General features: G+C 39.9%; 2 protein-coding genes across 2 annotated transcripts; both read right to left on the bottom strand.

Annotated features, from left to right (window-relative positions):
• Positions 1-518: 518 nt before the first annotated feature.
• LOC131696759 (gastrula zinc finger protein XlCGF7.1-like) lies at positions 519-6,603 on the bottom strand (the record flags this gene model as incomplete). Its single annotated transcript, XM_059010646.1, has 1 exon — positions 519-6,603. A coding segment is annotated over one exon (969 nt), but the record flags the coding sequence as incomplete, so codon positions are not given.
• LOC131709131 (zinc finger and SCAN domain-containing protein 12-like) lies at positions 6,600-13,352 on the bottom strand. Its single transcript, XM_059011086.1, has 3 exons — positions 12,718-13,352; positions 9,997-10,504; positions 6,600-6,773 (listed from the first exon to the last, which is right to left on the bottom strand). Exons 2-3 carry the CDS (start codon positions 10,475-10,477, stop codon positions 6,604-6,606), a joined length of 651 nt encoding a protein of 216 aa, XP_058867069.1. The 5' UTR covers positions 10,478-10,504; positions 12,718-13,352; the 3' UTR covers positions 6,600-6,603.
• Between the last annotated feature and the right edge of the window lie 1,129 nt (positions 13,353-14,481).

Raw genomic sequence — 14,481 nt, 5'->3', positions numbered from 1 at the left:
TCTCTATGCCTCAAGCCTGCCCTGGACTGGAGGGAGCACCCTTTCTCTTAGGGGGTGAGGGATGGAAGGAGGGAGCATTTCAGTCTCTGTGCCTCAAGCCTGCCCTGGAGGGAGCACCCTTTCTCTTAGGGGGTGAGGGATGGAAGGAGGGAGCAGTTCAGTCTCTGTGCTCAAGCCTGCCCAGGGCTAACCCAGGGGGGAGTACTGAAGCCAGTGGTTTTTAATGTGATATTAAAGAAGCCAGTCAGTGCATTTGTTTTGTGTGTTTTTAATTCATTCTAAATTATTATTATTAATTTATTTCTTAGCAGACGCCCTTAACCAGGGCGACTTACAATTGTTACAAGATTTCACATTATACATTATTTCACATTATACAGATATCACATTATTTTACATACAATTACCCATTTATACAGTTGGGTTTTTACTGGAGCAATCTAGGTAAAGTACCTTGCTCAAGGGTACAGCAGCAGTGTCTTCCACTGGGGATTGAACCCATGACCCTCCGGTCAAGAGTCTTAAATGTCATCAGTCACAATTCATGAAAACCAGGGACCAGTTGCACAAAACACCTCCAGGTAACCCTTTACTGCACAGAGCACTGACATCATCATCATCATCATCATAATAAAACACTACAACAGTCTAGCAACAGTCTTCTCTAATCTCTTATTACACTGAACACTGCATCCATATGTTAATAATACTGCAAAGAGCCTCCAGCATGAGTCAGTGCAGCTCCACTGCAACATATCCTAACTCCTGCATTGGGAGACAGTGGACACAACCCTTCATGTATTATATACATGATTGGTCAACACAGAAAAAAGACTGAGACAGTAAAGGTTTCCCCTTAGTGGTATTCTGTTTATATCACAATTACAATTTATGGAAGAAGTTTGAGCCTAAACTAAACACTTGGGGGTGAGTCTCTGGAATGGGTTAACGCAGAATGATGCACTCAGTACAATTATTATTATTATGATTTATTTCTTAGCAGACGCCCTTATCCAAGGCGACTTACAATTATTACAAGATATCACATTATACATTATTTCACATATCACGTTATTTTTACATACAATTACCCATTTATACAGTTGGGTTTTTACTAGAGCAATTTATGTAAAGTACCTTGCTCAAGGGTACAACAGCAGTGTCCCCCACTGGGGATTGAACCCACAACCCTCCGGTCAAGAGTCCAGAGCCCTAACCACTACTCCACACTGCTCCAGTACAAGAGTTTAATACCAATACTTTATTAAACAGGGAACAGCAAGCAATGCAGGGAGGTATTGAAAGTGTAGGGGCCAAAACTGAAATAAGATTCTCCGAGAGTTGATAATCAGTAATATACAGGTAATAGACAAAAAAATTGAAACCCCAATGTAAAGTCACTTAATAGGGTGTTGGGCTACTATGGTATCCCGCTCTGTGGAGTTCTCGCCGGACCGTTTTTGTTGAAACTGGCTGCTCGCTTCCCAGGTTGAAATATGCAGTCAATTGATCTGCAGTTGCTCGTCTGTTTTTCCTTGCACTTTGAATTAATGCACGGATATCATGATCCTGGAGTATGCGCTTCCGCCCACTCTTGCCCTTTGCTGATGATGTCTTTCCCTCAGAGTTCCATGCCGACATCACCTTAGACACCGTTGCTCATGAAACATTAACAAGTTGAGCTGTCTTGGTCACTGAAGCTCCTGCCAAACGCACCCCAACAATCACCCCTCTTTCAAAGTCACTGAGGTCTCCTCTAGCAGCCATGCTAGCCATAATTATAGGCAACCAGGCCTGTCCAGCATTTTTATACATGACTCTATTATTATTATTATTATTATTATTATGTGTTTATTTAGCAGACGCCTTTATCCAAGGCGACTTACAGAGACTAGGGTGTGCGAACTATGCATCAGCTGCAGAGTCACTTACAATTACGTCTCACCCGAAAGATGGAGCACAAGGAGGTTAAGTGACTTGCTCAGGGTCACACAATGAGTCAGTGGCTGAGGTGGGATTTGAACCGGGGACCTCCTGGTTACAAGCATGCTGGAATGTTATTTGCTTAATTAGCGCATGAGCCACACCTGTGTGGAAGCCCTTGCTTTCAATATACTTGGTGTCCCTCATTTACCCGGGTGTTTCCATTTTTTTGTCCACTGCCTGTAGTTTAATAAAGAGTTCTGGAGAGAAGCAGAAACAGTCAGTATGTAAATGTTTCTCTGACTCATACACATTCAGCAATGGTATGTATATAGGGGCACAAACACTTACTGATATCCAATAAGAGAATGACAGTTTTAAAACAGTTCACAATATCCAATCAAGAAAGACTGCACCCTTTAGAAACCAGCCATAAATGAGTTTCCTGTGTTCACATTCCACAGTGCAGACTGAACAGCATTCTGTTCACCCCCCTGCAAGGAGTACAGGGAGAGAGGGGAAACTTGAAACCAAATCTGCTCATGCACTCCCTCTGTCACAATATAAAATAGAAATCTATTCCTCAGTGCTGTGTCTCATAGTGCTCCCAGATTCAGGCACATTCTGATCACAGGCATTTTTAAAGCACAGAAGCAAGGCGTCCTCAGCATCAGGTATTGAGCAAATCAGAAACGCTGACGACTTGCATGCAGTTTGCTGTTCACAGGCCTGTATTATTGTATCCCGTTATTTCAGAACGGTTTTCAAAGTGCTTGTGGGAATGTTGAAATCTGCAGCAGCATCTTTCTTTTTCTTGTACGGTGCTGCATTATCCATCGCTTTCAGCACCTCCACTTGTCTTCAAGGAGCGCACGTATTTGTGTGAGCAGCATGGCAACTCGAAATGCATCATGGGAACTGAAGTCCCCAAACAACACTAAAATACAGAACAGAGATGCTAATGTGGATGCAAGTGAATACATTTCCCACAATCCTTTACACTCAGCTGTTTGAACTAGGATGTTTTATTTTATTCACATTTCTTCCCTGGGAAGGCTCCAAAATAATTTGCATCTGTGTTAATTTAACTTGTATTATAAGAAATTATTTACAATAAGCAACACCGAATGCAGATCTAGTAGTAAGCGTGGCATTGACTCCTCATAATGTGGATGTTGCAGAATGTTTGTGTGTGAAAGCATGAGTTGCATCGGTATGTATTTATGTGTACGAATGGTAAATAAATCCCTTGCAAAATCTATACCCCGCCCCCATCTATACCCTATTAAATTCTAATAGGATATTACAAAATCGTAATTCATGCTTTAGCAAGCTGTTGTTTAATTATACATCCTTCAGTTAGAATCCACGACCCTTAAACTGAACACCGTTCCATGTGTTATTATCCATCCTGTATTCATTCCTGCACCTGTTACACAATTAACCAGATCGCTTCAAATATTTACACGTCTCATATTGTCAGATTGTTCCATCAGATATTACACTGACCCGTTTCTCTTGTCCAGCGACTTACAGCCACAGCCTGTTATATTATTACTATTATTATTATTATTTATTTCTTAGCAGACTTACAATCGCAAGCAAATACAAATACATTCAAGTGTTACAATACAAGTAATACAATAAGAGCAAGAAATACAATAATTTTTGTTCAAGTGTGACAAACCACAATTCAATAATACAGCAGATAATAGTGATAGATACATCAGGATATGATTAAATAGTGATAGTTACATCAGGATGTGATTAAATACAAAGTACTACAGGATAAACACTTGGCAGATTACACAGATTATACTTTATAACTCTTTCTCGTTCTGCAATTCTACCTGTATTACATTCCCACATATAGATTCTGTCAATCTCTGCACTCTTTAGCTGAGCTGGGATACTCAATTCAACATGTATTACATTCCCACATATAGATTCTGTCAATCTCTGCACTCTTTAGCTGAGCTGCGATACTCAATTCTACATGTATTACATTCCCACATATAGATTCTGTCAATCTCTGCACTCTTTAGCTGAGCTGGGTTACTCAATTCTACATGTATTACATTCCCACATATAGATTCTGTCAATCTCTGCACTCTTTAGCTGAGCTGGGATACTCAATTCTACATGTATTGCATTCCCACATATAGATTCTGTCAATCTCTGCACTCTTTAGCTGAGCTGGGATGCTCAATTCTACATGTATTACATTCCCACATATAGATTCTGTCAATCTCTGCACTCTTTAGCTGAGCTGGGATACTCAATTCTACATGTATTACATTCCCACATATAGATTCTGTCAATCTCTGCACTCTTTAGCTGAGCTGGGATACTCAATTCTACATGTATTACATTCCCACATATAGATTCTGTCAATCTCTGCACTTTAGTTGAGTTGGGATACTCAATCTTTGTCTTGTAGTCGATGCAGGTTAGAATGAAGTTGTTGTTTGTGGTTCAATGTTCCAGCGTCAGAGGCTGATTTCCTGTAGGATTTGCTTGTATTCCTGGTCACACAACCCAGACTCGCTCAGTGGATTGGAAAACTCTTGCTGTAAATTTGACCAGTGGCAGCAGGCTGAATCAGTTCATTCATTATTGGTTCAACATTTGTTGACTTTTCCTTTCTTCGATTGCAACCCAGTTGGTCGAGTTTCTTTTTATGGCCTTTTGATTTATTTAAGTTTCTTATAATGTTGATCAAACTATGGGGTGTCCCTGTTGAATATTGTGAAGAGCTCTTGTAAGGCTGTTACCCGTAACTCTCTCTTCTTACTGAAAACCTAACCCTAGCACAAAGGATTATTCATCTTCAACCTCTGACCTTGGAGTCCAGGTGCAACACGATCTTGTTTATTCAGGGCCTCCAAAGCTCAGGAATTCGGGAGAGGCGATCTCCCCCAATACATATTGGTGTTACTATGGTGATCAGGCCATTTCACCTCAAGTCGCCATGGCTACCGGGGCCTATTCCTGGTAAGCTCTACAATGTTACACATTTCTCCACTCCCTTGTACATCTGCAGGTGCCACACAATCATACCACAGAGGAGCCCTTTAACTACTCTTAAGGTCGAACACTGCAAAAGAGAAAGAAAGAGTTGGTATAAAACCTGTCTGAGTTTCTGTACCTATGACCCGTACACATGCTTGCTACACTTGTATTACATGGTGCAGTTTACAAAAGCAGGGTAAAATAAAAGCATGGACAATGCACATTGCAAAATATTCAATCATTGATTTGATTCATTTGTTCTAGAAACGTGACAAAATGTACAAGACAAACCCTCCAGGCGGTTGTCCAGTAAGGACGGTGCAGTCTTGTCTCTGGGATGCTACATACCGGGGTCGGGATACTCGTTCCCATCAATGTATTTATTTTCAAGTCTATGCAGTTTAAATGCTAAACCTTGAAACTCATTCCCCACACTGAGTTATCAATTTCTCCTGACTCGTCCATCAGATGAGGTGCAGAATAGTTTCCTTTCTGCATATTCCCACTCCCAGGCACTGACTGCATTGACAGCCTGAGTTAAACTGACAGCAGAGAAGCCTCTTGTGACGTGTCCGCGTCTCCGCCCACTTTCTAACACAATCAGAGTGCTAGTTGCTGAACAGCACTTTGACCATTTAAATCTCAAGCTCTAGAGCGATACACAAAACAGTAAATTACACAGGGACTCATAATGAAAGGTTAAGGTTTCGTTCTGAATGAACATGGGCTTCGTCTCTGGTGTGATTTCAGAGCTCCTGCCTGACGGAAGTGCTTGCCACAGTCAGAGCACCAATACGGTTTCTCTCCTGTATGAGTTCGTTGGTGTACTCGAAGGTCATTTTTAGTACGGAAACTCTTCCCACAGTCAGAGCAGTGATACGGTTTCTCTCCTGTGTGAATTCGTTGGTGTGTATGAAGATTGGTTTTAAAACGGAAACTCTTTCCACAGTCAGAGCAGCAATATGGTTTCTCTCCTGTATGAATTCGCTGGTGTGCTTTCAGGGATACTGTGTGACTGAAACTCTTCCCACAGTCAGAGCAGATATATGGTTTCTCTCCAGTGTGAATTCGCTGGTGTGTTTTCATGTCTCCTGACTGACTGAAACTCTTCCCACAGTCAGAGCAGCAATACGGTTTCTCTCCTGTATGAATTCGCTGGTGTGTTTTCAGGGATTCTGTGTGGCTGAAACTCTTCCCACAGTCAGAGCAGATATATGGTTTCTCTCTAGTGTGAATTCGCAGGTGTTTATTCAAGGCTCCTGACTGACTGAAACTCTTCCCACAGTGAGAGCAGCAATACGGTTTCTCTCCTGTGTGAAATTGCTGGTGTGTTTTCAGGTTTCCTAAGCGACTGAAACTCTTCCCACAGTCAGAGCAGCAATACAGGCTATATCCTAGATGAATTTGCTGGTGTGCTTTCAGGGCTCCTCTGTAACTGAAACTCATCCCACAGTCAGAGCAGCAAAATGGTTTCTCTCCAGTGTGAATTCGCTGGTGTCTTTTCAGATGTTCTGACTGAATGAAACTCTTCCCACAGTCAGAGCAGCAATACGGTTTCTCTCCTGTGTGAATTCGCTGATGTTTTGTCAGGGTTCCTCTTTCTCTGAAACTCTTCCCACAGTCAGAGCAGAAATATGGTTTCTCTCCTGTATGAATTCGCTGGTGTGTTTACAGTTTTCCTGATTTTCTGAAACTCTTCCCACAGTCAGAGCAGCAATAGTGTTTCTTTCCTGTGTGAATTCGATGGTGTCTTTTCAGGGTTCCTAACTGGGTGAACCCTTTCCCACAGTCAGGATATTCTCCAGCGCCCGCCCTCGCTTTAGCTGCTGGACTGGAACCTGGAAAATATGAACAGGAAAGAAAGTAAGAGGGACTGCTTGTAGGCATAGGACATGTGGCTAGGTGGAGGAGTGGATTAAAGTATGTGCATTTTATCTGTGGGGTTTGCTCTGGGTTACACCAGTTTAAAAATGCAAAGTTAAACTTAAAGCCTTTATGTGTGAAAGCAAAGTCTGTAAAGAATGATGTGAAACCGATCCCTGGGATCAAAATCTGAGTTTGAAGTTCTCCTGTAATGTTTCAGATCTATTGCCCCTGACAAACCCAGATTACAATTATATCAGCATTAGATTACAATTATATCTCTCTCATCATGGTATTTTATGACCTCCTTTTCTTTCCCTACTCCTCCCCCTCCTTTGATCTCTCTATCTCTGTTCCTCTGGAATCTACCACACTCTCTCCCTCTTCCTCCGCTAAGGACCCAGCACATCTCCACTCTGGCACGCACTTGCCGATTCTTCCTGAGCAACATCCGAAGAATCCGACCCTTCCTCACCAACTATGCCACCTAGCTCCTGGTCCAGGCCTTGGTACTCTCCTGCCTAGACTACTGCAACTCCCTCCTGGCTGGCCTCCCTGCGTCCGCCACCCGTCCGCTCCAGCTCATCCAGAACTCCGCTGCCCGCCTGGTGTTCTCTCTGCCTCGCTTCTCCCATGCTACTCCACTCCTCCGCTCACTCCACTGGCTCCCGATCACCGCTCGCATCCAGTTCAAGACTCTTGTACTAGCCTACAGATGCCTTGACCAGACTGCACCCAGCTACCTCCAGACCCTCATCTCTCCCTACACCCCCACTCGACCTCTCCGCTCCGCCTGCACTAGAAGACTGGCTCTACCTCCTCTACGCTCCCCTGCCTCCAGAGCCCGCTCCTTCTCCACCCTCGCCCCGCAGTGGTGGAATCTCTTTCCTACAGATGCCAGGACTGCCCAGTCCCTGACCACATTCCGGCGCCTCCTCAAGACTCACCTCTTCAGACAGCACCTGTAGAACTCCTGTTTTTCCCCTGGGACACATATCATTCTTCCTTAAATGCGCATTACTTGCTCTTATCTGCCCCCTATTTTACTGCAATCTGCTAAGTGTTTAATCTGTAGTATTTTGTATTTAATTATATCCTGATGTAACTATCACTGACACTGTTATCTGCTGTATTATTGAATTGTATTTTGTCACACTTGTACTTGCTTGAACCAAAGTCATTGTATTCATCATTGTATTTGTCTTGCTCTTAATTGTATTATTACTTGCACTGTGATTCTTGAAATGTAATTGTTGACGACTGTAAGTCGCCCTGGATAAGGGCGTCTGCTAAGAAATAAATAATAATAATAATAATAATAATAATAATAATAATAATAATAATAATAATAATAATAATAATGAGTTTTTTCTAATCTTGGGGTCTGTACAGATGCATACACTGAACTGCAGTGTAATCCGCATCAGCTGTCAATGATGTGCTTGGAGACTGGAACGGCTCCCTCCTTCTCCCTGTTTGGAATCATCTTGTTTATTGTTGTACAGATATACATCACGGTGCATTAGAAATGTGCAGCCCCATGCCATAGCATTACATTACACATGCAGGGTTTATGTGTTTTGTTAATTCAATTCTCTCAATTTATCATTCCTATAATTGAATCCCAACACAGTGGGTTACAGGACTCCAGTATACAGACAGAAACACAAGCAGTTTATTTTATACAGTTACACAGACTGTAAATGCATCAGGAACCTACACTACAGACAAAAGCTTAGCATCACCTAGACATTTTAGGATTGAGACCATTAAAAAAAAAATAATAATAATAATAAAAAAAATAAAAAAAAAATAATAATAATAAATAAAAAATAAAAAAAACACAACACTATATAATGTGACATAACATGAAATACTGGCAGACTTTTGCAATATAATGATGCTGTAATTTCTTTGATTACATGATGCTAAATAAAAGGTCTAAACAGGGGTGGGAGCAGAGCAAAGTAGCCAAGACTGAAAATGTATGGTGCTGTGAAGGCGAGTACTTTTAGTAGTTTATATTTTAACAGTAGTTGCACGTAGTCTATACAGTACAAATACAAAGCAAACATGCGTACACAACCTACAGAAACACACACTGTGCACAACAACTGCACAAAGTGTTTCATGTTACAAAAAGTGCAAACAGAAACAAACAGAAACACAACAGCTGTATTGCTGGTTTCTCAGCTTCTTGTAATAACTTGTTACTTCTAAGCTGCCGTGCAGAAGGCTGCCTGTCAAGGAAATACCAAAAAAAAAAAAAAAAAAAAAAAAAGCTTATTACTGCGTTGAGAATACCTCGTTTAAATATGGATGCTTGTTTTCACTGCATTGCCTCATGTACAGCTAACCATAGATATTCTATTTATTTCTATTCTTTTAAATAGAATATCTTTGAACTAACCTTGAAAGATTTTACGGTACGACAAAGGTCAAACGGCATTCAAACATTGAAACTCAAGACACTACTGAAACCATCTTTAAAAACGTAGCAATGTTCTGTAAAAGTTTTGGCTGCAAAACGGAAGCAGACAAAACTAGATTTTTTTTAAAACAATTTTGAGCGACAAATTCAGCGACATTTTCAAGTTTTGTAAACCTTTTAAAATGATGTTGACATACTCTTGAAAAGAAACGTGCAATTTCCATATTTTGATGCCTTAAAATCAATAAATCGTACACACGGGAGGCAACCCTTACATTTCTAATACTATGTAGAAATAATTATGAAGTTTTAAAACCAGATACCTTCAAATTATTAGTAAATTGTAACATCATGTATGCCACTAACTCAAAAGAGCCAACAGTGAGAGACCCTGAATGCAGCAAGATGCACCTGAATCCTCATGCAGGTACAGTACGAGCACGTGAAGGTCTTTCTATGGGAATGGGTTAAACAGGCTTGTGATAATAACAGGTGAAGAGTTTGCTGAAGCATTACTGTGTTTATTACACTGTGTATGTACAGTAACACAGTTGTTTAGTGTTCAGATAGTTTTGTCATTTTACCTTTAGGTCAGTATTCAATGTTTTACAGTAACTCTCTAATCCGGCACCACTTTCCAGTCCCAAGCGATGCCGGATTGGACAGGTTTTAAAGTAATCTAACCAATATGCTCCCTCCCTCTCAACCACACTGTGGATTTCACGCAATCTAGAATGGCAATGTCACAGCTACTGGGAGTCACTCACCTGCTAGACTGCATTCTGAATGGGAGCGCCCGTCTTCCTTTCCACCTCCTTGCGTGCTGTTGGGAGAACCTTCCTCTCCAGCGCCTTGCTCTCTCACGCAGATTCTCTCCAGCACCACGCTACACTCCCGCAGGCGTACAGGCTCCAGCTCAGGGATGTTTGGTTTGAAGTCCTTGGATTCTTCCTTCCCTGGTTCCATGTGCTCAAACTCTACTTCAGGGGGCTCCTGTTTAATACGGACAGTTTCCAGCACCTCTTCTTGTTTAACAGGAAGGGGTTCTTCTGTCTGGGGGATCTCCAATTCATTGTGCTCAGCTTTAATGTCAGAGACCTCTGGCTGGCTGCTGTCACATTGTATCTCACAGAGCTCCTGTTTAATGGGGAGGGAAGCCAGCCCAGAGAACTCCACTCTAATGGGGACAAGTTCAAGTTCAGGGAACTCCTCTTTAATCTGGACAGAGTCCATATTCACACTGTCCATGGCAGCAGACCGGATTCTGTTTAGTAGCTGCTGAACAAATAATTATGTATCAATTTAAATGTGTTATGAAGGGCATTCAAGGGACAAATGCAATCTGGCATTATAGCAGGAGTGGCTTTACTATTGAAGGAACACAGAATTTCTTGTAATACATTTTTAATATCATACGATTTTATCTGTTGAAAACGTTGAACCCTTTGCGGCCCTATGTCGGACCAGGTTCAGCATTACAATTTTTCCTTTCCGTTCAGACATCATCAAAAAGATGTCAAGCACAGGTCTCAAGTACACACACGTCCATAACTACACTTTATGATGAAATACGTTTAGTGTGTGAGTGTCAGTGACAGAAAGGGCAGAAATCTATATTTTGGAGATGATTATTGGAGGGGCCAGTGCCTCTGCATGTACTAAATATTTGAAGATGCACTAAATAGTGTGTTTCTGACCCGGATGGCCTTCCACACGTGTGTGTGTGTGCGTGTACGCATGTGTGTGTATGCGAGTACTAAAAGCATATTGAACACCCGACAATGCCTTAATATTTTGTGTACAGATTAGTTTTGTTACTAAAGAATTTTACCGACTGTATTAAAGTTACTTTTTAATTCTGTGAAGACCTTTTTATAATAAAGACCTTAAAATGTGCCCACATTATAGTTTAATGTAAGCTCAAGTTAAGTGAGTGCGTGGTGTCTCCATATCAAAGGCTGGACTCGCTGCGAGTGGTTCATTCAGACACAGCTTAAACTGTGCAAAATAACAAATGTTATATAAGGTTGCTTCAGCATTGTTTTTGCCACATCCCTGTGTTATTACAGAATGTCTATCCATGTGGAAAAGCCCATTAATATTTGCTATATACTGTAAAAAGCCTATCGTGCTGAAAAGCCTGTATAACAGTATATGGTCAAGTGTAGCATAATTATATATATAACATGGTGACCAGGCATCCCAGTGCCCCAACATTTCTCAATCTTTTAAAATTGTCCCAGGCTGTGTTATTTTGCGGTACATGTTAAAACGTGGTACACCATGTACTGCGCGTGCCCGGGCTGTGCAAATAATTATAGCTCAGAAAACAAGGTACCGTCCATCTGAACAAATACAAAGTACTGTTTGACCTTTAAAGTTCATTTTAATATCATTTTTTTCTACCAATTCAGCAAATATGTAACTAACTAATGAGCAACACATTGTGTTATCTAACATTGTAAACATATACCATTCTGTGGGTGATCTACAGTTTGTCTTATTCCTAGTGATTTGTGCAGCAGTCAATCACAACACTGACAGCATACCATTTTTTGACGGTACACATTTTGGTACCAGTACCACATTCTGATGATGTACCACGTTCTGCACCTACACCGGTTTTCAGCCACTTCCTGTAGCGCGACACTCTAAATACCTTTTGTCAAAATAACATAAAACAACCGCGTCTGTATCATTTAGTTTAAAACAACCGCGTCTGTATCATTTAGTTTAAAACAACCGCGTCTATATCATTTAGTTTAAAACAACCGCGTCTATATCATTTAGTTTAAAACAACCGCGTCTATATCATTTAGTTTAAAACAACCGCGTCTGTATCATTTAGTTTAAGACATCTGCAGTTAAAATAAATAAATAAATAATAAAATAGAGTAATCAAGAACATTGTTTTATAAAGTCATTAACACAGACAGACGTGCTTATCTCTCAGCACGCAATGCGTTTTCATGTAGTTTATATTCAATTAAACAACCGCGTCTGTATCATTTAGTTTAAGACATCTGCAGTTAATAAATAAATCAAATTAAAAAAAAAAAATATATATATATATATATATATATATATATATATATATATATATATATATATAGGGTAATCAAGAACATTATGTTTTATAAAGTCATTAACACAGACAGACGTGCTTATCTCTCAGCGCGCAATGCGTTTCCATGTAGTTTATATTCAATATGAATCTACAATCACGTGTAGTTTCGTACAGTATCTGTTCAGTTCAGTCGGGATTTATCCCAGACACTAGGAGAGCATCGAGAGGTTGCGCGCATCCGAGTTCAGCAGGTTAAACCACATCAACACCGCGCTGACATTACTAGCTACCCATGACGAGAACATCACATACCTGCGCTGCACAGAAACACTGACCGGCTGAAAAACCCGCGGCTAACAGCAAAACACCACTGCGTCGAGAACAACCAAACACCAATTAAAAACAACAACATGGAACTCACTTTTTATTATTTATCGTCCACGCCTTGTCAAGTGGCGCGCAACAAAATGTTAAATAATTTAAAAAGAACTCTGCGGAGCTCAATCTTTTTTTCTTTTAAATTTCTGGCGTTTGTTGTTGTTCTTCTCTTTGAAAAGACGCGGAGGTATGACGCAGCCCCGGTTTTGGGGGTGGAACTGCTTAACAGTCTCGCGTTTTGATTGGTTCTTGTCTGTCGGAGGAATATGACGTTGACACGAGTGGGGAAACCTTAGAGTCATTTTAACATTGTGAGAGAGTTATACAACCAATCCTTTTACACGGCAGTGAAGTTTGGAGCCCAACTCTAAACTGTGAATACAGTAATTGGGACTAAAGTCCAACAGAAATCTTACATGTAGAATTCTGCAAAAACATCTTGCAGTTGCACAGAAATGCTGCAAGCAACGCTAGCCTACAGTATAACTATCAGGAATAGATGAGGAGTAATTGACCAATGCAATCCAATAATATCCATGTTAAGTTGTTGAAGGGCGCTGGTCTCTTAAAACCCATAAGCTAAAGAGCAGATATAGGACTTTTTTGCATGTTTGTATTTTTTTGCATGTAATAGGTTTATAAAATATGTTGAATTCCACCATTCTATTCATATTGAGGTCTGATAAACCGCTACACATGACTATATATTGATGGACATTACATAAGCTAATGAGATGTCCCTTTTTTTGAAATACCATGTTCCTTCTCAAAATGTATTTTGATATTAACCTTTAATAAAGGAAAACACCTGCATTTTCAGTACTGTATCTATTTCAGTGCAATGCAGTTTTTTTTCATTGTAATAAAGAAATAAGCTTTTTTTACATTTAAATGTTATTTCTGTTTCTAATTCAAATTTGGGGAGAGTCAAAAAAAAGTTGTCAACTTTGATTCATGTACTAAAGGTTACTCTTAAATGAATTCACGATCCAGTTCTGTTGAACATTTTTATGGTAAACTGAGCATGACTTAGAAACTGGGCTGTCATGTGTAGAGCAGAACATCCCATAAACTCAGCTGAATTCGGAACAGCAGAGAAGCCCAGAATTTGGGACATAGCCTCAGAACAGGGGCAGTGTATATGTAGAACTGTGATTACATTAGAGATAAACTAATGTATCCTGTAACAAAACTGAAATAGTGCAGTATATAGATTTGTAATTAAAATAAATCATGCAAACGATAAGTAGTAAGGTATAGTCAGTAAAACATTTTTTAACTCCATTTCAATGCAGAATGTTCTTTGGTTGTGAATTTGAGATGGTGATCCATTGTTTTCTAACACATTTTATTCTTAACTGTATTAATATACATGTATGACTGGGGGAGCAAATCTAAATGCAATGATGCTTTTTATATGTGTCTGTTCTGTGTTGTATTCAAATCTAAATGTAATGATGCTTTTTATATGTGTCTGTTTTGTGTTGTATTCAAATCTAAATGTAATGATGCTTTTTATATGTGTCTGTTTTGTGTTGTATTCAAATCTAAATGTAATGATGCTTTTTATATGTGTCTGTTTTGTGTTGTATTCAAATCTAAATGCAATGATGCTTTTTATATGTGTCTGTTTTGTGTTGTATTCAAATCTAAATGCAATGATGCTTTTTATATGTGTCTGTTTTGTGTTGTATTCAAATCTAAATGCAATGATGCTTTTTATATGTGTCTGTTTTGTGTTGTATTCAAATCTAAATGTAATGATGCTTTTTATATGTGTCTGTTTTGTGTTGTATTTTTTGTGATA

This window comes from Acipenser ruthenus, chromosome 41, assembly GCF_902713425.1.
Source record: "Acipenser ruthenus chromosome 41, fAciRut3.2 maternal haplotype, whole genome shotgun sequence".
Lineage (NCBI taxonomy): Eukaryota > Metazoa > Chordata > Actinopteri > Acipenseriformes > Acipenseridae > Acipenser > Acipenser ruthenus.
This window is presented reverse-complemented; position numbering and strand designations above follow the sequence as displayed.